Below are 24,663 nucleotides of genomic sequence, written 5' to 3' on the forward strand. Positions count from 1 at the left end.
GGAGAACAGACAGGAAAGAAGAAGGGAAGAAAGGAGGGAGGGAAAAGGGGAAGGAATGAAGGAGGGAAAGGGGGAAGGAAGGAAAGAGAGAAGGATGGAGGGAAAGAAGGAAAGAAGTGAAGGAAGGAGATAAGAAAGGAGGGAGGGGGAAAGGGAAGGAATGAAGGAGGGAAAGGGGGAAGGAAGGAAGGAAAGAGAGAAGGAGGGAGGGAAAAAGGAAGGAGGGAAGGAAGGAGAGAAGAAAGGAGGGAAGGAAAAAGGGAAGGAATGAAGGAGGGAAAGGGGGAAGGAAGGAAAGAGAAAAGGATGGAGGGAAAGAAGTAAGGAGAGAAGAAAGGAGGGAGGGAAAAGGGAAGGAATGAAGGAGGGAAAGGGTGAAGGAAGGAAGGAAAGAGAGAAGGAGGGAGGGAAAAAAGGAAGGAAAGAAGGAAGGAAGGAGAGAAGAAAGGAGGGAGGGAAAAGGGGAAGGAATGAAGGAGGGAAAGAGGAAGGAAGGAAAGAGAGAAGGAGGGAAGGAAAAAAGGAAGGAAAGAAGGAAGGAAGGCGAGAAGAAAGGAAAGAGAGAAGGAGGGAGGGAAAAAAGGAAGGAAAGAAGGAAGGAAGGAGAGAAGAAAGGAGGGAGGGAAAAAAGGAAGGAAAGAAGGAAGGAGAGAAGGAGGGAGGGAAAGAGAAGGAATGAAGGAGGGAAAGGGGGAAGGAAGGAAAGAGAGAAGGAGGGAGGGAAAAAAGGAAAGAAGGAAGGAGAGAAGAAAGGAGAGAGGGAAAAAAGGAAGGAAAGAAGGAAGGAGAGAAGAAAGAAGGGAGGGAAAAAGGGAAGGAATGAAGGAGGGAAAGGGGGAAGGAAGGAAAGAGAGAAGGAGGGAGGGAAAGAAGGAAAGAAGGAAGGAGAGAAGAAAGGAGAGAGGGAAAAAAGGAAGGAAAGAAGGAAGGAGAGAAGAAAGAAGGGAGGGAAAAAGGGAAGGAATGAAGGAGGGAAAGGGGGGGGGGGAAGGAAGGAAAGAGAGGAGGAAGGATGAAACCAAAGAGTGAAATAAGGAATGAAAGAAAGAGGTAGAGAAGGAAGAAAGGAGAGAAAGGGGAAGGGGAAGAAAAAGAGGGGAAGGAATAGGAAGGTACCTCTCTTTCATAATAGTCCAGATATCTACCTCTATTTTGAAAATTCTTACTATAGGCCACAGCAACGCGTGGCAGGGCACAGCTAGTAAGAAATATAATGTATAATAGTCAATAGAAAGGCCTTACAACTAGAGCCGCTCCAGCTCAAAACCCTTCATTCACTGTAATAGCCACGCCCCCTTTCCTTATCTTAACCTCACAAGCGGAGCCGCGCTTGCGCAGAAGCCTTTCTCTTCCTGTATATAACCACGCCCCTTCTATTTCCCTCACAAAGAAGCCGCGCCTGCGCAAAAGAAGATTTTTGGGGGTCCCTCCTTCCACTTTAGAGCCACGCCCCTTACCCTCGCTCACAAAGAAGCCGCGCCCATGCAAAAAGCCTTTCCCTCCTCTTTATAGCCACGCCCCTCTATTGCGAGCGGAAGAAATCCGCGCCTGCGCAGAGGCCTCCTTATGTGGGCCACGCCCCTTCCATTCACTTCCCTAACGGAGCCGCGCCTGCAAATAGCCTTTCTTTCCCTCACAAAGAAATCGCGCCTGCGTAGAAGCCACCTCTGATACTTCAGGTAGAAGCCGCGCGTGCGCAGAAGTGTCCTGTCGGGAGACACGCCCTTTCGCTCTCATTCCTCCCTCATAAAGAAGGAGCTGCGCGTGCGCGGTGCATTTTGGGCTTCGAGAGCGGAGCGAGAAGTCTTTCTCTTTTCTCTCTGTTTCTCTTCGAAGCCCCGCCCCTTCCCTTTGGCCCCGCCTCCTTTTCTCCCAGAAGGGGCGGGGCCTGAGCGAGGATGATGAAATGGCAGCCCAGGAAGAAGGTCAGGTCTCTCTCTGTTACCTCTGTTGATGTAAATGCATGCAGATGTATGCAAATATATGCAAATGAAGGCTTGGGGAAGGGGGGCCAGGTAGATATAAGGCCTTATAAGGAAGGAAGGAAGGCTTCTCTCTCTTCATTCTTTCCCTTCTTTGAGCCTTTGTGTTATTATCCTATTATTATCTATTATCCATTTATTCCTTCTTTCTTTTCTTTCCTTTTTTCCCTTCCTTCCACTTTCTTCATTCTTCCCTACTATAGTTTTTTATATTCTGTTAGTATAATATATTATTATATTTAATATATTATTATATATTATTATGTGTATTTATTATAACTATTATAATATATTAATTTTTTGTACTTTATTATAATATATACTTTATTATTATATATAATTATTATATTTTATTATTATATATTGTTATATTATGTGTATTATTATAACTATTATAGTATATTAATTTTTTGTACTTTATTATTATAATATATGCTAAATATAATAATAGTATATTTATTATATTATTATATATTGTTATATTATGTGTATTTATTATTATAACTATTATAGTATATTAAATTTGTACTTTATTATTATATTATATGCTAAATATAATAATAGTATATTTATTACATTATTATATATTATTATATTATGTGTATTTATTCTATTATAGTATGTTAATTTTTTGTACATTATTATAATATATACTAAATATAATAATAGTATATTTATTATATTATTATATATTATTATATTATGTGTATTTATTCTAACTATTATAGTATATTAATTTTTTGTACTTTATTGTTATAATATATACTAAATATAATAATAGTATATTTATTATATTATATATTATTATATTATATGTATTTATTATAACTATTATAGTATATTAATTTTTGTAGTTTATTATATTATGTGTATTTATTCTATTATAGTATATTATTTTTGTACTTTATTATAATATATACTTTATTATTATAATATATAATATATTTATTATATTTTATTATTATATATTGTTATATTATATTATGTGTATTTATTATTGTAACTGTTATAGTACAGTAATTGTGTTGTACTTTATTATTATAATATATACTAAATAGAATAATATATTTATTTATTATTCTATTTATTTTATATTATTACATTTAGCATATTTCATATTTTATATTCTATTATTACTATTATATTTTTTATTTTATATTATAATAAGGTAATATTGTATCAATTTATTATATTATTAGTATATTTTATTATGTTATTACTATGTATTATTTCTTATTAGTATATTAAATTACTGTATTTATTTATTTATTTATTTATTTACTTTATTTATATACCGCTTTTCTCAGCCCTCAGGCGACTCAAAGCGGTGAACAACATCAGTACAAAATATCACAAAACAAGTATAGGGCAATTAAAAACAATTATCACATAAATCATTAACATCAGTATAACAATCATTAGCGCCTCAACAGAAAAATCAGAATCCTGTCTCGTCATCCATTATTCCGTATTCCTATGTTCAATTACACTGTTTAATCAAATGCTTGTTCGAACAGCCAGGTCTTCACTTTCCTCCGAAACGCCAGCAGGGAGGGGGCCAATCTGATATCTGCAGGCAGGGCATTCCACAGCCAAGGGGCCGCCACTGAGAAGGCCCTGTCTCTCGTCCCCACCAAGCGCATATTATATTATATTGTATTGTATTATATTATATTGTATTATATTATTATATTATATTGTATTATATTAGTAATTTAATAGGTGGCGCAGTGGGTCAAACCCCCGTGCTGGCAGGACTGAAGACTGACAGGTCGTAGGTTCAAATCCGGGGAGAGGCGGATGAGCTCCCTCTATCAGCTCCAGCTCCTCATGCGGGGACATGAGAGAAGCCTCCCACAAGGATGATAAAACCATCAAAATCATCCGGGCATCCCCTGGGCAACGTCCTTGCAGACGGCCAATTCTCTCACAACAGGATGCTCCTGACACGACAAAAAAAATAGTTTTAATTTTTATTATTATATTATATTATTATATTACTATCATATTTGTTATTATATTGATATATTATTATGTTCTTATTACTATCAACGAATGATTTATTATGGTCTGTGACCAGCACAACATAGAATGCGGCACAGGTGCCCAGGGAAAGGGAATCGCAGTTCCCAAGTATGTCAGATATATAAGCAAATTAAAAACATGTTATAAAAAGACTTGGCTAAGATCAAGTGTATTATTCTTATTACTAATGTTCTTATATTGTATTATTAAAACAATATTTTTATTATTATTATAATAATATATGTATTATATGTATTAATTATTATATTTATAATATATAATATAAGGAATGCTCACCTCCATTTCTTTATTATTTTCTTCTTTGGGTCTATTATTATTATTATACATTATTATTATTATACATTATTATCATTAATAAAGTATAATAATAATACAGCTTACCTGTCCGAACGTATCTCCCTTTATGAACTATCACAGAGGCTAAGGTCTTCTGGGGAGGCTCTTGTTTTGCAAGTACGGTTGGTGGGGACTAGAGACAGGGCCTTCTCAGTGGTGGCTCCTCGACTCTGGAACTCTCTCCCAAGTGAGATTAGATCTGTGTCCGCCCTCCTGGCCTTCAGAAAGAGAACAAAGACATGATTGTGTAAGCATCGCATTGCGCCTTTTGTAAGCCGCCCTGAGCCCCCCCTCGGCGGTTGAGAAGGGCGGGATAGACGTATGCGAAATAAATAAATAAATAAAATTATGAAACCAAGATTTTGACTAGTAATACAATACAAGAAGCAAATATGGAATATGCGCAATCAACATTTGGAATGACCCAGGCTACAAGTTGGATCATATGATTTTAATGCTTTTATTATTTTTATTTTATTTTATTTATTTGACTTGTATACCGCTACTCCCAATTTGGCTTGGAGCGGTTTGCAGCAGTAGATTAAAACAATACAATTAACTTTAAAATACAATAAAAACAAGAACAGACATAGTCCTGAGTTATTCACCCATCAAAAGCTTGTCGGAAGAGAAAGGTTTTGTATTAGGTGCTATAATTCTTATAATTAATGTTTTAAATGTCCTTTTATCTTATGGTGAATTGTCCTATTGATTTTATGCCTAGTTATATGTTGTTGATTTGAGTTTTGGTTTATGTATGTAAGGCATTGAATTTTGCCATTTTTTTTTTTTGTAAACTGCTTTGAGTCCCCCCAGGGGTGAGAAAAGTGGTATATAAATAAATAAATGCATAAATATTATCTATTATTATATACCATTCTTATATTATTGTATTATTATCTATTATATTTATTTATTTCCCGCTTTATCTTTCCATATGGAAACTCAAAGCGACTCACAATCAAAAACATCATAACTTCAAATATACAAATATATAAGAATAAAACAGTACGTTCAGTTGTGTGCCGAATTAGGTCCAGGTCCATCATTGGTGGCGTTCAGAGTGCTCTTTGATTGCAGGTGAACTATAAATCCCAGTAGCTGCAACTAACAAATGTCAAGGCCAATTCCACCCCAAACCTACCAATATTCAGATTTTTGCATATCGGGTATGCATGCCAAATTTGGTACAGATCCATTGTTGTTTGTGTTCACAGTGCTCTCTGGATTCGGTGAACTATAATTCATCCCTCCTGTATTTTTTGTTGATCATGGGTGAGGTCCAGGGCCATCATTGGTGGGGTCCAGAGTGCTCTATAGGTGAACTATAAATCCCAGTATCTACAATGGCTATAATTTATTTATTTATTTACTTCACTTTATTTATATACTGCTTTTCTCAGCCCTCAGGCGACTCAAAGCGGTGAACAACATCAATACAAAACATCAAGAGACAAGTACAGGGCAATTAAAAACAATTGTAACATAAATCATTAAACATCCGTATAACAACAGTAAAATCAGAATCCAGTCTCATCATCCATTATTCCGTATTCCTATGTTCAATTACACTGTTTAATCAAATGCTTGTTCGAACAGCCAGGTCTTCACTTTCCTCCGAAACGCCAGCAGGGAGGGAGCCAATCTGATATCTGCAGGCAGGGCGTTCCACAGCCGAAGGGCCACCACTGAGAAGGCCCTGTCTCTCATCCCCGCCAAGTGCGCCTGTGATGCAGACAGGACAGAGAGCAGGGCCTCCCCAGATGATCTTAGTGTCCTAGTTGGTTCATAGGAGGAGATGCGTTCGGAGAGGTAAGTAGGGCCAGAACCATTTAGGGCTTTATAGGCTAAAGCCAGCACTTTGAATTGTGCCCGGTAGCAAACTGGCAGCCAGTGGAGCTGGCGCAACAGAGGAGTAGTATGCTCCCTGAGTGCCGCTCCTGTTGGCAACCTGGCTGCCGAACGCTGGACCATTTGAAGCTTCCAAGCAGTCTTCAGAGGCAACCCCACGTAGAGAGCGTTGCAGTAGTCTATACGGGATGTAACCAGAGCGTGGACTACCGTGGCCAAGTCAGACTTCCCAAGGTATGGGCGCAGCTGGCGCACAAGTTTTAACTGTGCGAATGCTCCCCTGGTCACCACTGAAACCTGGGGTTCCAGGCTCAGCAACGAGTCCAAGATCACAACCAAGCTGCGAACCTGCGCCTTCAGGGGGACTGTGACCCCATCCAACACAGGCTGTAACCCTTTGCCCTGTTCGGCCTTGCGACTGACCAGGAGTACCTCTGTCTTGTCTGGATTCAATTTCAATTTGTTCGCCCTCATCCAGACCGTTACAGCGGCCAAGCACCGGTTCAGGACCTGAACAGCCTCCTTAGTAGCAGGTGGAAAGGAGTGACAGAGTTGGACATCATCCGTGTACAGATGACACCGTACCCCGAAACTCCAGATGATCTCCTCCAGCGGCTTCATGTAGATGTTAAACAACATGGGAGACAATATTGATCCCTGTGGAACCCCACAAGACAATGGTTGTGGGGCAGAACAGGTGTCCCCCAGCAACACCTTCTGAGATCGACCCTCTAGGAAGGACTGGAGCCACTGCAGAACAGTGCCTCCAAGGCCCATTCCCGCGAGGCGTCCCAGAAGGATACCGTGGTCGACGGTATCGAAGGCCGCTGAGAGGTCCAGCAGAACTAACAAGGACACACTCCCCCTGTCCAGCTCCCGATGTAGATCATCAACTAAGGCGACCAAGACTGTTTCAGTTCCATGTCCCGGCCTAAAGCCAGACTGTGCCGAATCCAGATAATCCGTGTCTTCCAAGAATACCTGGAGTTGTGAAGCCACCACACGTTCCAGGACTTTGCCCAAAAAGGCGAGATTGGAAACTGGCCGAAAGTTGACGAATTGAGTGGGGTCCAGTGATGGTTTTTTCAACAGCGGTTTTATTATAGCTTGTTTTAAGCTCACTGGAATGCTGCCTTCCCAAAGGGAGGCATTAACCACCACCTTTACCCACTCGGCCAATCCCTCTCTGGCTTCCTTCAAAAGCCAGGATGGGCAGGGGTCTAGGATGCATGTGGTAGGCCTCATTCCTCTAAGTATCTTGTCCACATCCTCAGGTTTCACCAATTGAAATGAATCCATTAAAACCGGACAAGCAGATGTTCCAGCTACATCCTCAGAGACTGCCGTTAATGTGGTATCCAGACCAGAACAGATCAAAGTGACTTTGTCTGCAAAGAACTGAGCAAAAGCTTCACAGCGGGCTGCCGAGTTGTCAGGGCTCCCATCCTGAGTGGTGGGATTTAAAAGGCCTCTGACAGCTCGAAACAGCTCAGCCAGACGGTTCTTTGCAGACGCATTAGTGGTCGCAAAGAAAGATTTCTTTGCGGCCTTTATTGCAGCGGCATATGCCCTTAGAAAGGACACAAACCGTGTTTGATTTGGTTCGCTCGGATCCGAACGCCACACGCTCTCTAGTTCCCTCTTCCTTCGCTTCATCGCTGCCAACTCCTCATTGAACCAAGGAGCTGGTTTAGCTCGGCTACTTGAGAGGGGACGTTCTGGAGCAATCATGTCTATTGCCCTAGTCATCTCCCCATTCCAGAGAGTGACCAGGGCATCAAGAGGTTCACCTACGGAGGTGGCGGGAAACTCCCCAAGAGCCATCAGGAATCCATCTGGATCCATAAGCCTCTTGGGGCGGACCAACCTAATGGGTCCCCCACCCCTGCGGAGGTTAGGAGATGCAGTGAGTCTAAATCTGGCCAGGTAGTGGTCGGTCCATGGCAACGGAGAGATGGTCAACTCCTCAACACCGCCACCATGCTCCCATCCCTGGCAGAAAACCAAATCCAACGTGTGTATAAACCAAGGTGAATTCTCTCCAGACCTGGTAATTGGGATTCTGCGTGCCAAATCTGGTCCATCATGTTCCATCATGTGGAGTCAATCCCCCAAACTCCTCCAGTATTTTAGTTGTTGATTAGTTCTGATCTGTTTGTTGTGCAGACAGAGTTGAAAAGAGTTAAGGGAGAGGCAGTGGGTGGGATCATTCAAATTCCACACCAACTGAGAGAGAAAGAAAAACTGTGATGTCTGTGGTGGAGGAAACACGTAAAATCTAGAATGAAATTGTTCCCGAATGAAAGCATTCCTTGGTTGGTGGGATTATGGTGTTTGGGAAGGACATTGGCAGGGTGCTTGGACATATTCATGGCAATCAATATAGCCTGCCATGTCATTGGAGGGAGGGCCATTGCTGTCTCCAGAGTAGTGGAAGATACAGATTTTTGTGTAAGTGAGACCCTCTCTGTGGAACTGGACACCCCAGCCATATACATACATATGTATTTTCACTTTTATTATGGACTAGCTTGGGTACCCAGTGATGCCCAGGTTATTTGAAAAAGGCATTGTTTGTTTTGGGGTGAAAGATAATATCATTTAGTTAATTAATAATACTATTTATTAGAAAAAAGCCAGTTTTTGATTTGTTTTTTTATGAATGCCCCCATTAGAAAATGCAAAAGGATGTGGGTGAACTACAATTCCCTCCCCAAACTAGGCTTGTATTCACAGTTGTCCTTGTTGGGTCTCTGTGTGTTTGGTCCAGAGCCGATGTTAGTTGGGTTTAGTGCTATCTGGATTCAGGTGAACTACAACTCCCAAATTCCCCCAAACTCTGACTGTACTCACAGTTGGGCATGTTGGGTCTGTGTGCCATGTTTGGTCTAGATCCGTCATTGGTGGGGTTCAGAGTGCTCTGAGTGTAGGATTAACTACAACTCCCACGTGGGTAGGTCGGTCCCCCCACAAACACCTCTAGTATGTTCTGTTGGTCACCAGGGTTCTGTGTGCATGTTTGGTCCAGATCTGTCACTGGTGGGATTCAGAGTGCTCTGGGTGCAGGGTGAACTACAACTCCCATGTGGGTAGATTGGTTCCCCCCCCCCCCCACAAACACCTCTAGTATGTTCTGTTGGTCACCAGGGTTCTGTGTGCATGTTTGGTCCAGATCTGTCACTGGTGGGATTCAGAGTGCTCTGGGTGCAGGGTGAACTACAACTCCCATGTGGGTAGATTGGTCCCCCCCCCCCACAAACACCTCTAGTATGTTCAGTTGGTCACCAGGGTTCTGTGTGCATGTTTGGTCCAGATCTGTCACTGGTGGGATTCAGAGTGCTCTGGGTGCAGGGTGAACTACAACTCCCATGTGGGTAGATTGGTCCCCCCCACAAACACCTCTAGTATGTACCGTTGGTCACCAGGGTTCTGTGTGCATGTTTGGTCCAGATCTGTCACTGGTGGGGTTCAGAGTGCTCTGGGTGCAGGGTGAACTACAACTCCCATGTGGGTAGGTCATTCCCAAATCTGCACCAAGACGTAAACTAGATCATGGGGGGGGGGGGGGTCTGTGTGGCAAGTTTGGTCCAGGCCCATGATTTGTGGGGATCGCAGTGGTCTCAGGATGAGAGTGAAAGTACTGCAAATCCCATCACCCATCGCAAGTGTGGTCCAGACCCATCATTGGTTCGGTTCACAGTGCTCTCTGGATGCAGGTGAACTGCAACGCCTATAAATCAAGGTCAATTCCCTCCAACCTCTTCTTCAGTTGATGATCAATTCTTGTTTGCTGTGTGCCGTAGGAAAGGGTTAAGGGAGAGGCAATGGGCGGGGTCATGCAAATTCCACACCAATGGGGAGAGAGAGAGAGAGGAACCCTGGGATGTCCATAAAACAGAACATCTAGGATGAAATTGTCCCCGAATGAAAGCATTCCTTGCGTGGGGGGAAGTAGGGTGTTTGGGGAGGACATTGGCAGGGGTTGGAAGACATGGTCATGGTGCCCGCTGTAACCTGCAATGTCCTTGAAGGAAGAGCTTTCGGTGGCTTTTCAGCACTGTGGCTGTAGCTGTTTGTGGAGGTGGGAGGCTCTCTGGACATCTCTGCCACATACACATTTTCAATTAAGGGCTGCACACACTGTATTCATTTCCTGTCTCTGTTTCTCTTACACCAGGCCTACTTCCGCCAGGGGGTGGCGTTGCAGTACCTGGGCCGCCACGGGGACGCTCTGGCGGCCTTTGCCTCGGGCCTGGCCCAGGACCCCAAGAGCCTCCAGCTCCTCCTCGGCATCAGCGAGGCTGCACTCAAGTCACCCTTGCGAGGTAGGACTGAAGGATTATTTTTACTATTATTATTATTTCTATTATCCATTATTATTATTATTATTGTAAATATTATTATCTAATATTATCCATTATTATTAGTACCATTATAGTTTATTATTATCTAATATTATTATTCATTGTCATTATTATCCATTATCATTATCAAAGACCTCCTTGCAAGGTAGGACACACCCAGGATGCATCCCCCCTCATTTGCATGTCCAGAGCCTCTGAAGGCATTCTCCTGACTGCTAGACCTTGCTCCTCCCCCTTCATTTGCATCCCCTCTCGCCATAGGTCACCAGGAACCTACTCAGTTGTCTGGCTGCACCCCAGAGGTGGGCGGGGCCTAGGAGGCTTTCCCCTGACTCTTACCTATTATTATGATTATTATTATTATTATCATCATATTGTTACCTATTATTACTATTATCTAAAATTATTATACATTATAATTACCTTCAATTAATATCTGTTATTATCTATTGTTATTATCATTATATATTATTATTCTCTTTTATTATTATCCATTATTATTATCATACGTATTATTATTGTTATATTATTTTATTATCCATTATTATTTTATAATATTATACATTATAATGATTATCTATTATTATCTTACTATTATTATCATAATATGTTATTATTATCATTATTATTATTATCATTACATATAATAAATTATGTTATTATCATCTAATATTTTTATTATTATTATGTTATGCATTATTAGTAGCCTATATTATTATCATTACATTATTATCCATTTTTATATTATTATATTATTATTGTTATCATATATTATTTTTATATTACATTATTATCATATTATTATCCGTAGAATCATAGAATCAAAGAGTTGGAAGAGACCTCATGAGCCATCCAGTCCAACCCCCTGCCAAGAAGCAGGAATATTGCATTCAAATCACCCCTGACAGTTGGCCATCTGTCTTTGCCTTGGTCCTGGCTCAGGACCCCTAAAGCCCAGGGCACACCCCCTCATTTGCATGGCCACACCTCTCATGGGTGGGGCCTAAGGCTTTGTACTGACTTTTACCTAGTATTATCTTTATATATAATTTTTATCTAATACCCATCATTATTATATATTATTATTAGACAGTATTATTATCCAGTATTTTATTATTATCTTAATAATAATAATAATAATAATAATAATATAATTATAATATTTTTATAATATTGTTATAATATTATTGAGGCCCCCATGAGGTCCTCCTTGCGAGGTAGGACATGCCATGTCCGTTGCCTAGGCCCCGTCCCAGAGGTGGGAGGGGCCTTGGGTAGGGGTATGTTGGAAATGGCAAACACCTTAAAGCTTCCTGTAGTAATTTATTTGTCTATCAACCTGTTGCTGCCTGCTTCCTGTATGTATGTTCTGGTATGCAGCTTTCTTTTCTTTCTCTATGTTTTTTCCTGAGAAGTTGTGGGAGAGGCTGCAAACCACATGATCCACTCTGAAACAAGCACAGACTTCTTTAGACTTTGGGACTGCTCAGAGCGCAGACTTCTTGAGACTTATGATGTATTATTATTTTGTAGAAGGGGGTATGGCTTAAGGCTTTCCATTGACTGCTAGGCCTCGCTCCTTCCCCTCACTTGCGTACCCTCTTTCCCTAGGTTCCCTTGTAGCAAGTGGGTGGGGTCTAAGTCCTTCCTTGAAGCCCCCCCCCCTCATTTTTATACTGTTTTCCCCTAGCTTCCCTGGAGCCGACATATGCACAGCTGCAGCGCATGGGGCTGGACAAGAGCGCCTTCGTGGTGGTCTCGGTCATCGGGCAGGAGCTGCTGACCTCCGGCCAGCAGGGGGCATCCGTGGTGGTGCTGGAGGCCGCCCTGAAGATCGGGACCTGCAGCCTCCGCCTGCGTGGCTCCGTCCTCTCCGCCCTCTCTGCCGCCCACTGGGCCCTCGGCCAAACAGAACGCAGCATACACTACATGCAGCAGGACCTCAGCACCGCCAAGGCCCTTGGTATGTGCTCATCATATTAGATTATTATTACTAGCTTGGGGACCCAGAGATACCCAGATTATTAGAAGAAGGCATTGTTTGTTTTGAGATGTTATGTAATATCACTTAAGTTTGGTCCAGATCCATCATTGGCTGGGTTCACTGATCTCTGAATAAGGGAGTACTACAACTCCCAGATTCCCAGGGCAGTCACCCCCAAATCTTGCCAATATTCACAGTTGGCCATATTGGGTCTGTGTGCCAAGTTATTGGCTGGGTTTAGTGCTCTCTGGATAAGGGAGAACTACAACTCATACGCGATTGAGTTGTTCCCCCTACAAACACCCCCAGTATGTTCTATTGGTCACCATGTTTTTGTGTGCCAAGTTTGGTCCAGGCCTGTCGTGCGTGGGGGGTCGCAGTTGCCTGTGGCAATGGGAGCCAATCAGAAAGCAGAGAAAAACATTGCCCGCCACATACATACAAACATAGTCCTCTAAATCCCTTCAGAGACCGCCAGCATTTTTTGTTCAGGATCCGACTGAATGGCACGCATTTTAAAAAAGGAAGTTATGCTGTCTCACCCTGTATATATATAGTGCACATGCTATATATTTTTGTTATATTTTAATATTCTAATATTTTAATATTTGGATTGATTGGCAGGTGACCAGATGGGCGAGTGCCGGGCCTATGGCAACTTAGGCTCTGCCTCCTTCTCGAAAGGCAACTACCGCGAGGCGCTAACAAACCACCGGCAGCAATTAATGCTGGCCATGAAGCTCAAGGATCGGGAGGTGAAGTTCAGGCCCTCATTTGCATAATTTTTGCATAAATTAATGTTCCAGGAACCCTCTCTTTTTTTCGAGTCTTCAGTGTGCATCAAGACTTCTCTTTCCTCTCTTCTTCAGTGTCCTCTGTGTCTCTCCAATCAGTTCATTATTTAATGTAATAATTATTGTTTATCATTACTATACATTATTATTATCTACTACAGTGTTTCTCAACCTGGGGGTCGGGACCCCTGAGGGGGTCATGAAGGGGTGTCAGAGGGGTCGCCAAAGACCACCAGAAAACACAGTATTTTCTGATGGTCATGGGGATTCCATGTGGGAAGTTTGAGCCAATTCTATCGTTGGTGGAGTTCAGAATGTTCTTTGATTGTAGTGAACTATAAATCCCAGCAACTACAATTCCCAAAAGTCAAGGTCTATTTTCCCCAGACTCCACCAATGTTCACATTTGCGCATATTGAGTATTTGTGCCAAGTTTGGTCCAGATCCATCATTGCATGAGTCCACAGTGCTTTCTGGATGTAGGTGAACTACAACTACAACACTCAAGGTCAATGCCCACCAAACTCTTCTAGTGTTTTCTGTTGGTCATGGGAGTTCTGTGTGCCAAGTTTGGTTCAATTCCATCGTTGATGGAGTTCACAATGCTCTTTGATTGTAGGTGAACTATATATCCCAGCAACTACAACTCCCAAATGACAAAATCATAGTTTTTTGAGTGATGGTCGCTCCTTGTGTTGTGAGACGTTTTGTTGCCAAATTTGGTGTGATTTCGTTCATTGGTTCTTTTGTTTTTAAGGTACTCATTATGCACAGAGCATTTATAGATAGATAGATAGATAGATAGGTAGATAGATAGATAGATAGATAGATTATTATTATCTTCTATTATCTATTATTATTATATAATAATAATGAATAACAGAAGATAATGATTACGTATAATGATAACAATGATGTATAATGATACATTATGTACAATTCTTTGATGTGCATCAAGACCTCTTTCCTCGATTCCTCAAAGTCCTGTGTCTCTTTCCTCTATTCTTCAATATGCTTCAAGACACCTCTCAATTTCCTCTCTCCTTCCGTCTGCAGTGTGCCTCCTCGGCCCTGACCAGCCTGGGCCACGTTTACACCTCCATCGGGGACTTCCCCAACGCACTCTCCAGCCACAAGCAATGTGTCCTACTGGCCCGACAAGGGCTTGAGACCCCAACCGGGCGGCTGACAGAAGCCCGCGAGCTGGGCAACATGGGAGCTGTCTACATCGCCATGGGGAACTTCGAGGAGGCAGTGCGCTGCCACGAGGAGCACCTACGCCTTGCTAAGGAGCTGGGCGACTGCAAGGTATCATTATTATAATAATATTGTATTAAAATATTATATTATTATTATTAGTATATTGTTATATTACTTTGCATTACATTATATATATTATTATATTATATTACATTGGTATTATAATATATATGTTATCTTACACTATATTGCATTATTATTATTTTGTTATAATACTAGCTTGGGGACCCAGCAGTGCCTGGGTTATTAGAATTTCATTCCAGGTCTGACATTTGTGGGGTTCTCAGTGACCCGTGGAAATGGTAGCCAATCAGAAAGCTGTGGCATACATACATACACGCATACGAACACTGATTTATTATATACTAGCTATCCCCTGCCACGCGTTGCTGTGGCCCAGTCTGGTGATCTGGAAAATAAAGTAATGAGAAAGTGTTGGTTTCTAATATATGTAATTCCTTTATGCTTGTGAGTAAACATTTCTTGTTGTTTCTTGTTGTTTCTTTGTCAGTGTTGATGTGGAGAGTGTCTGGTTTGCCTACTCTGGAACATGCAACATATCATAGTCCTTCTTTAAGGGTCTCTTTCAAATCTGTGATACAATATCTGTGTGTGTGTGAGAGAATCATATATTTCTATCTATATTTATGACTGGATGGCTCTTTGTCAGGAGGGCTCTGATTACATTTTCTTGCCCTGGTGAAGAGAGTTGGACTGGATGGCCTTAAGTATTTTCTGTTGGTCATGGGGGTTCTGTGTGGGAAGTTTGCCCCATTTCTATCGTTTGTGGGTTTCAGAATGCTCTTTAATTGTAGTGAACTATAAATCCCAGTAACTACAAATCCCAAATGTCAAGGTCTATTTCCTCCAAACTCCATCTCTGTTCATATTTAGGCATATGGAATATTTGTGTCAAGTGTGGTCCAGATCCATCATTGTTTGAGTCCACAGTGCTCTCTGGATGTAGGTGAACTACAACTCCCAAACTCAAGGTCAATGCCCACCAAACCCTTCCAGTGTGTTCTGTTGGTCATGGAAGTCCTGTATGCCATGTTTGGTTGAATTCCATTATTGGTGGTATTCAGAATGCTCTTTGATTGTAGGTGAACTATAAATCCCAGCAACTACAACTCCCAAATGTCAAGGTCTATTTCCCCCAAACTCCATCTGAGTTCATATTTGGGCATATGGAATATTCGTGCCAAGTTTGGTCCAGATCCATCATTGTTTGAGTCCACAGTGCTCTCTGGATGTGGGTGAACTATAATTCCCAAACTCAAGGTCAGTGTCCACCAAACCCTTCCAGTTTTTTCTGTTGGTCATGGGAGCCCTGTGTGCTGAGTTTGGCCCAATTCCATCGTTGGTGGAGTTCAGAATGCTCTTTGATTGTAGGTAAACTATAAATCCCAGCAACGACAATTCCCAAATGACAAAATCAAAATTTTTGAGTGGAGGACATAAATTGGACAGTTGGGTGTCTTGTGTCCAAATTTGGTGTCAATTCCCCCAGTGGTTTTTGAGTTCTGATGGTAGCACGAACTAACATTACATTTTTATTTATATAGATTATATTTATTATATTACATTTGTATTATATATATGTGTGTGTGTGTGTGTGTGTGTGTGTGTGTTATCTTATACTATATTGCATTATTTTTATTTTCTTATAATTCATGGGGGTCTCAGTGACCCGTGGAGGCTGTGACATACATACATACACACATGCGAACACTGATTTATTATATACTAGCTTGCAGACCTGGCAGTGTCCGGGTTATTTCAAAAAGGCATTACTTGTTTTGGGGTGAAAGATAGTATCATTTAATTAATTAGTTACACTATTTATTAGGAAAAAGCCAGTCTTTCATTTCATTTTTTTAGAAAATGCATAACGATGTGCGTGAACTACAATTCCCAGAATCGTGGGTCAGTCCTCCCCAAACCAGGCCTGTACACACAGCCGGCCATGTTTGGTCAAGAGCCGTCATTGGTTGGGTTCAGTGCTCTCTGAATAAGGGTGAACTACACCTCCCAAAATCAAGGTCATTTCCCCCAAACCCCAGCAGTATATTTTTCTTATTTCTTATTATTATTATTATTTCCTCAATTCTTTGATCTGCATCCCTCAATTCTTCTGTGTCCTCTTATCTTCAGTCTATATATTTATTTATTTACGGCATTTATATGCCACCCTTCTCACCCCGAAGGGGACTCAGAGCAGCTTACAATATATATTTTCATACAATATATTATATTATTAGCATAGTACAATATCAGTATTATATATTACTATATTGCACTATACCATTATATTGTAATATTATTAGTAATATTACATGTAATGTAAATATATACTTACAATTATAATATTGTATTATGATTACTAGTATTACATTATAATATTATAAATAATATATGTATATACAATATACTATATTATTAGTAAAGACAAGATGGAAATGTCTTTAATAAATAAATGTATTATTTTTATATATCACTAGCTTGGGGACCCGACATTGCCCGGGTAATTTGAGAAAGGCATTGTGCGCCAAGGTTGGTCTTTATCAGTTATTTCTGTGGCTCGCAGTGCTCTCAGGAAGTTAGTGAAGGTACTGCAAATCCCATAGTCCATGGTCCATCATCCTCCAAACTGCACCAGGATGTAGAGTGGGTCATGGGGGCTCTGTGTGCCAAGTTTGGTCTTGATCAGTCATTGGATGAGTGTCACAGTGGTCTCGGGAAGTGAGTTGAGGTACTTCAAGTCCCATCATCTGTGGTCCATCCTCCTCAAAACTGCACCAGGATGTAGAGTGGGTCATGGGGGCTCTGTGTACCAAGTTCGGTCTTGATCAGTCACTGGATGAGGGTTGCAGCCGTCTCGGGAAATGAGTGGATGTACTGCAAATCCCATCATCCATGGCCCACCCTCCTCCAAACAGCAGTGGGATGTAGAGTGGGTCATGGGGGCTCCGTGTGCCGTTTGGTCTTTATCGGTCTTTGTTGGGGGGAGCAGTAGTCTGTGGGAACAAAAGGAGTGGGAAAGTACTACAAATCCCATTGTCCATTGTCCATCCTCCCCCCAACCCTCACCAGGACTTAAAGAGGGTCGTGGGGGTTATGTGTGCCAAGTTTGGTCTTGATTGGTCATGGGATGAGGGTCGCAGTGGTCTCGGGAAGTGAGTGGAGGTACTTCAAGTCCCATCATCCATGGTCAGCCCTTCTGAAAACTGCAGTAGGATGTAGAGTGGGTCATGGGTGCTCTGTGTGCCGAGTTTGGTCTTTATCGGTCTTTGTTGGGGGCCACAGTGGTCTGTGGGAACCAATGGTTTTAAAGTACTACAAATCCCATAATCCTTTGTATGTCCTCCCCCAAACCTGACCAGGATGTAAAGGGGGTCATGGGGGTTATGTGTGCCAAGTTTGGTCCAGGTCTGTCACTTGTTCTGGGCACAGTGGCCTGTGAAAGTGGCAGCCAATTAGAAAGCTGCCACATACACCTCCGCATACAAACACTGACTTTTATTATATACATAGATTATATTACATTAGTATTATATTATTATATTACAATACTATTATTATACTCTTTTATTGTATTATATCATACTGTATCAGTATTATTCTATTACATTAATATTTTTGTTATATTACATTAGTATTACTATTATTGTTGTTATTATTGACCCCTCTACAATCTCCTCTATCTTCAGTCAGTTCATTAGTCATTATTATTATATGTTATTATTCTATCTCATTCTTTTATTGGTTTTTTAAGGAGGAGGCGAGGGCCTACAGCAACCTGGGCAGTGCCTACCACTTCCGGCGCCAATTTGACCGTGCTATGTCCTTTCACAACCGGGTGCTGGAGCTGGCCACACAGGCCGGGGACAAGGCCATGGAGATGCGTGCATTCGCTGGGCTTGGTCATGCTGCCCGCGGCCTCCACCACCTTGACCGCGCACTCGACTTCCACCAGAAGCAGATGCAAGCAGCCCAGGAGCTCCAGGACCGGGCTGCGCAGGGGCGCGCCGCCTCCAACCTGGGTATTATTATGTTATATATTTCTATTATTTTATTTTATTATTATTATATTTCAGATGGTGTTATTATGTTATTAGTATTATAGATCTAGGTGATGGTGTTCTTATTATTACTTTATATTATACTACCTGTCCCCTGCCACGCGTTGCTGTGGCCCAGTCTGTTGATCTGGAAAATAAAGTAGTGAGAAAGTGTTGGTTTCTAATATACATCATTTCTTTCTGCTTGTGGGTAAACAGTATTTCTTGCTTTTTCTTTGTCAGTGTTGATGTGGAGAGTGTCTGGTTTGCCCACCCTGAAACATGGAACATATAATTGTCCTTCTATAGGGGCCCCTTTCAAATCTATGATACTACATCTGTGTGTGTGTGGATCATATCTATCTATCTAATCTATCGCTGGATGGCTCTTTGTCAGGAGGGCTTTGATTACGTTTTCTTGCCCTGGTGAAGGGAGTTGGACTGGATGGCCTTGAGTATTTTATGTTGGTCATGGGGGTTCTGTGTGGGAAGTTTGACCCAATTCTGTTGTTGGTGGGGTTCAGAATGATCTTTGATTTTAGGTGAACTATAAATCCCCATAACTACAACTCCCAAATGTCAAGGTCTATTTTCCCCAAACGCCATCTGTGTTCATATTTGGGCATATGGAATATTCGTGCCAAGTTTGGTCCAGATCCATCATTGTTTGAGTCCATGGTAGTCTCAGGATGTAGGTGAACTACAACTCCCAAACTCAAGATCAATGCTCACCAAACCCTTCTAGTGTTTTCTGTTGGTCATAGGAGTCCTGTATGCCCCGTTGGTTCAATCTATCTATCTATCTATCTATCTATCTATCTATCTATCTATATCTATGGCTGGGTGGCTCTTTGTCCGGAGGACTTTGATTACATTTTCTTGCCCTGATGAAGGGAGTTGGATTGGATAGCCTTAAGTATTTTCTGTTGGTCATGGGGGTTTTGTGTGGGAAGTTTGCCCCGATTCTGTTGTTCGTGGAGTTCAGAATTCTCTTTGATTGTAGGTGAACTGTGAATCTCAGTGACTACAACTCCCAAATGTCAAGGTCTATTTCCCTCAAACTCCATCTGTGTTCATATTTGGACGTATTGAGTATTCGTGCCAAGTTTGGTCCAGATCTATCATTGTTTGAGTCCACAGTGCTCCCTGGATGTAGGTGAACTACAACTCCCAAACTCAAGGTCAATGCCCACCAAACTCTTCCAGTATTTTCTGTTGGTCATGGGAGTTCTGTGTGCCAAGTTTGGTTCAATTGCATCGTGGATGGAGTTCAGAATGCTCTTTGATTGTAGGTGAACTATAAATCCCAGCAATGACAACTCCCAAATGGCAAAATCCTATTTTTTTGAGTGATGGTCATTCCCTGTGTTGTGAGACGTTTTGTTGCCAAATTTGGTGTGTTTTTGTTCATTGGTTCTTTTGTTTTTAAGGTACTCATTATCCACAGAGCATTTATATATGTATAGATTACTATATTAGTATTATTACTATATACTGGTTTGGGGACACAATGATGCCCGGGTTATTTGAAAAGGGCATTTGTCGGCTGGGTTCAGTTCTCTCTAGAGAAGGGTGAACTACAACTCCCATATGACAAGGTCAATCTTAGCCAAACCCCACCTGTATGCACAGTTGGTCATGTTGGGTCTGTGTGCCAAGCATCGGCAGGGTTCAGGCCTCTCTGGAGAAGGGTGAACTACAACTCCCAGATCCAAGGTCAGTCACCACCAAACCCTGCCTGTATGCACAGTAGGCACATTATGCCAGGTTAGGTCCAGATCTGACCTCAGCTGGGTTCAATGGTTTCTGGATAAGGGTGAACTACCAATCCCCACATCATGGTCAATTCCAACAAACCCCTGCAGTATGTTCAGCTATTAATGAGGTTTCTCTGTGCCAAATTTAGTCCCAGTCCATTGTTGGTGGGGGTCACAGTTTCTCTGGATGCAGATGAACTATAACTCCCTAAATCAATAAATTTCCCCCAATGTTCTTTGTGGTCATGGGGCGTCTGTGTGCCAAGTTTGGTCCAGGTCCGTCATTTGTGTGGGTCGCAGTGGACTGTGGTAGTCGAATCGGATGAAGGCACTACAAATCTCATAGTCCATGGGCCATCCTCCCCCAAACCACACCAGGACATATAGTGGGTTATGGAGGGGTCTGTGTGCTTAGTTTGGTCCCGGTCTGTCTTTAGTGGGGGTTGCAGTAGTCCCTGGAAGTGAGTGAAGGTACTTCAAATCCCATCAATCCCAGATCTGTCATTGGTTGGGTTTACAGTGGTCTCTGGATGTGGGTGAACTACAACTCCTATAAATCATGTTGAATTCTTCCCAAACCCCTTGTTCAGTTTCTGATCAATTCTTGTTTGCTGTGTGTCATAGGAAAGGGTAACGGGAGAGGCAGTGGGCGGGGAGGGGGGGGGAAATCCAAATTCCACACCAATGGAGAGAGAAAGGAACCCTGGGATGTCCATTCTGGAGGAAAAACAGAACATCTAGGATGAAATTGTCCCCAAGTGAAAGCCTTCACTTGTTGGCGGGCAGTATAGTGTTTGGGGAAGACATTGGCAGGGGTTGGGCTACATGTTCATGGTGCCGTCTAGAACCTGCAATGTCCTTGGAGGCAGTTCTTTTGGTGGCTCCTCAGCACTGTGGATTAAAGCTGTTTGTGGAGGTGGGAGACTGTCTTTGTAGGTGGACACTTACACCACATACACCCATACACATTACACACATGCACATTACACACATACACATTTGTACAGATTTATTATTGCTACTAGCTGTCCCCTGCCACGCATTGTTGTGGCCCAGTCTGGTGATCTGGAAAATGAAGTGATGAGAAAGTGTTGGTTTCTAATATGTGTAATTTCCTTATGCTTGTGAGTAAACAGTATTTCTTGCTGTTTCTTTGTCAGTGTTGATGTGGAGAGTGTCTGGTTTGCCTACTCTGGAATATGCAACATATCATTGTCCTTCTTTAAGGGTCTCTTTCAAATCTATGATACTATATCTCTCTGTGTGTGAGAGAGAGAATCATATCTATCTATCTATATTTATGACTGGATGGCTCTTTGTCAGGAGGGCTCTGATTCCATTTTCTTGCCCTGGTGAAGAGAGTTGGACTGGATGGCCTTAAGTATTTTCTGTTGTTCATGGGGGTTCTGTGTGGGAAGTTTGCCCCATTTCTGTCGTTTGTGGGTTTCAGAATGCTCTTTAATTGTAGTGAACTATAAATCCCAGTAAGTACATATCCCAAATGTCAAGGTCTATTTCCTCCAAACTCCATCTGTGTTCATATTTGGGCATATGGAATAATTGTGTCAAGTTTGGTCCAGATCCATCATTGTTTGAGTCCACAGTGCTCTTTGGATGTAGGTGAACTACAACTCCCAAACTCAATGCCCACCAAACCCTTCCAGTGTGTTCTGTTGGTCATGGAAGTCCTGTATGCCATGTTTGGTTCAATTCCATCATTGGTGGAGTTCAGAATGCTCTTTGATTATAGGTGAACTATAAATCCCAGCAACTACAACTCCCCAATGTCAAGGTGTATTTCCCTAAAACTCCATCTGTGTTCATATTTGGGCATATGGAATATTCGTGCCAAGTTTGGTCCAGATCCATCATTGTTTGTGTCCACAGTGCGCTCTTGATGTGGGTGGACTATAATTCCCAAACTCAAGGTTAATGTCCACCAAACCCTTCCAGTTTTTTCTGTTGGTCATGGGAGCCCTGTGTGCTAAGTTTGGCCCAATTCCATCATTGGTGGAGTTCAGAATGCTCTTTGATTGTAGGTAAACTATAAATCCCAGCAACAACAATTCCCAAATGACAAAATGAATTTTTTTGAGTAGAGGACATAAATTGGACTGTTGGGTGTCTTATGTCCAAATTTGGTGTCAATTCCCCCAGTGGTTTTTGAGTTCTGATGGTAGCACGAACTAAGATTACATTTTTATTTATATAGATTATTGTATTATTTACATTCTTTATACTATTGTTTATTATATGAATATATTTATTATAATGTTAGATTTGTTACTATGTTTATTACTATTATCCCCTCCTTTGCAGGGATCCTTCACCAGATGCAGGGGGATTTCCAGGGGGCGCTGCGCTTGCACCAGACCCACTTGGCAGTGGCGCAGGAGCTGTCGGACTATGCCGCGCAGGGGCGCGCTTTCGGCAACATGGGCAATGCTTACAGCGCTCTGGGCCTGTTTGAGGACGCACTGCGTTTCCACCGTCAGGAGCTGCAGATCTCCCTGGAGGTGGGCGACCGCCCCTCACAGGCCGCCACCCACGGAAACATGGCTGTCGCCTACCAAGCCTTGGGCGCCTTTGACCGTGCGCTTCAGCATTACCGCAACCATCTCAACATTTCCCGCGAATTGCGTGATACTCACAGCGAATCCCGCGCCTTGGCGAATCTGGGCAACTTCTATTGCTCCCGTAATGAATTTTCCGAAGCTGTCCCTTACTACGAGTCTTATCTCCAATTGGCGCCCGATTTGCAAGATATGGAAAATGAAGGAAAGATTTGCCACAATCTTGCTTACGCGCATTACGCGCTCGGCAATTATCATGACGCTGTGAAATACTATGAAATGGATCTCGCTTTGGCGAAGGACCTCGACGATAAATTAAGCCAAGCCAAAGCTTACTGTAATTTAGGATTGGCCTACAAAGCGTTGTCCAACGACCTCAAGGCGGAGGAATGCCAGAAGCACTTCCTGTCTTTGTCACTCGGCAATGCAACAGCGAAATTCCGTGCATTGGGTAATTTAGGTGATATTGCGATGGATCGCAAGGATTACCACGGAGCAATTAAACTCTATGAAGAACAATTAGATGTGGGAATCCAAGATGGCCGCCGTTGCCTCGAAGCCGCGGCGTATGCCTCATTAGGATCGGCATATCGCGCGTTGAAAGAATACGACAAAGCAATGGGATATTACAACAGGGAATTAGAGGCCTATCAAGAGGCTTCGGACGTGGCCGGAGAGTGTCGCGCTGATGCGCATTTGGCCTCAATCTACATCGCGTTGGGGAAATACAATATGGCGTTCAAGTGTTATGAAGAACAACTCGAATTGGCGCGAGGGTTGCAGGACGTCGAAGGTGAAGCTCGTGTCTACGGGAATATGGGGATAACGAAGATGAACGCTGCAGCACATGAGGAAGCCATTGGTTATTTCGAAAGGCAATTGGCCACATTGCAACAACGCGCCGGGACGCAGGCAACACTGGACCGAGGCCGGGCCTATGGACACTTAGGGGATTGCTACATGGCGATGGGAGACTTCGAGGAGGCCGCACGGCATTACGAGAAATACCTCTCGGCCGCACAGAGCCTCCAGCGCGCTGATGAGCAGGAGAAGGCCTACTGCGGGCTGGGCGCAGCACACAGGTCGGAGTCATGTTATATCATATTGTTATATTATTATTGTTATAGTTAAGTTATTATTTATATTCTTGTTTTAATCTTGTTTATATTATATTATAGTTGGTATATTATTATTATATATATTATATTATTATTATCTAACGCAAGCTGGATGCAGCACACAGTTCGGGGTCATATTATATTATTATATATCTATATATATAAATCTGTTAGGTTGGTTCAACCGGACAGCAAAACTCTAAAAAAACCCCAATGAAACTTAACCAAAATTCCCATGCCCATAACACAACCCACAAGGTACAAACATATCTACTCAAAATGAAAAACAACACAACAACACACTCACAAAACGGCAAAACAACAAAACTCAAAAAACCCCAACGAAACTTAACCAAAATTGCCATGCCCATAACACAACCCACAAGGTACAAACATATCTACTCAAAATGAAAAACAACACAACAACACACTCACAAAACGGCAAAACAACAAAACTCAAAAAAACCCCAACGAAACTTAACCAAAATTCCCATGCCCATAACACAACCCACAAGGTACAAACATATCTCCCCAAAA

The 24,663-nt window shown here is 42.2% G+C and overlaps 1 protein-coding gene across 5 annotated transcripts in view; it reads left to right on the forward strand.

Annotated features, from left to right (window-relative positions):
* Nucleotides 1-24,663, forward strand: part of TTC28 (tetratricopeptide repeat domain 28) — an 81,414-nt gene that overhangs the window by 20,936 nt on the left and 35,815 nt on the right. For 3 of the 5 annotated variants that reach the window (XM_060784791.2, XM_060784793.2, XM_060784792.2), the window contains exons 3-8: nucleotides 10,393-10,540; nucleotides 12,270-12,542; nucleotides 13,188-13,318; nucleotides 14,414-14,665; nucleotides 18,393-18,660; nucleotides 22,755-24,090. In XM_060784791.2, the coding sequence (XP_060640774.2) occupies nucleotides 10,393-10,540; nucleotides 12,270-12,542; nucleotides 13,188-13,318; nucleotides 14,414-14,665; nucleotides 18,393-18,660; nucleotides 22,755-24,090 (2,408 nt within the window). Of the gene's footprint in view, nucleotides 1-1,753; nucleotides 1,926-10,392; nucleotides 10,541-12,269; nucleotides 12,543-13,187; nucleotides 13,319-14,413; nucleotides 14,666-18,392; nucleotides 18,661-22,754; nucleotides 24,091-24,663 lie in introns of those variants that run through there. The other 2 variants (XM_060784794.2, XM_060784795.2) reach the window with 1 other exon arrangement.

Source organism: Anolis sagrei, chromosome X (assembly GCF_037176765.1).
Source record: "Anolis sagrei isolate rAnoSag1 chromosome X, rAnoSag1.mat, whole genome shotgun sequence".
Lineage (NCBI taxonomy): Eukaryota > Metazoa > Chordata > Lepidosauria > Squamata > Dactyloidae > Anolis > Anolis sagrei.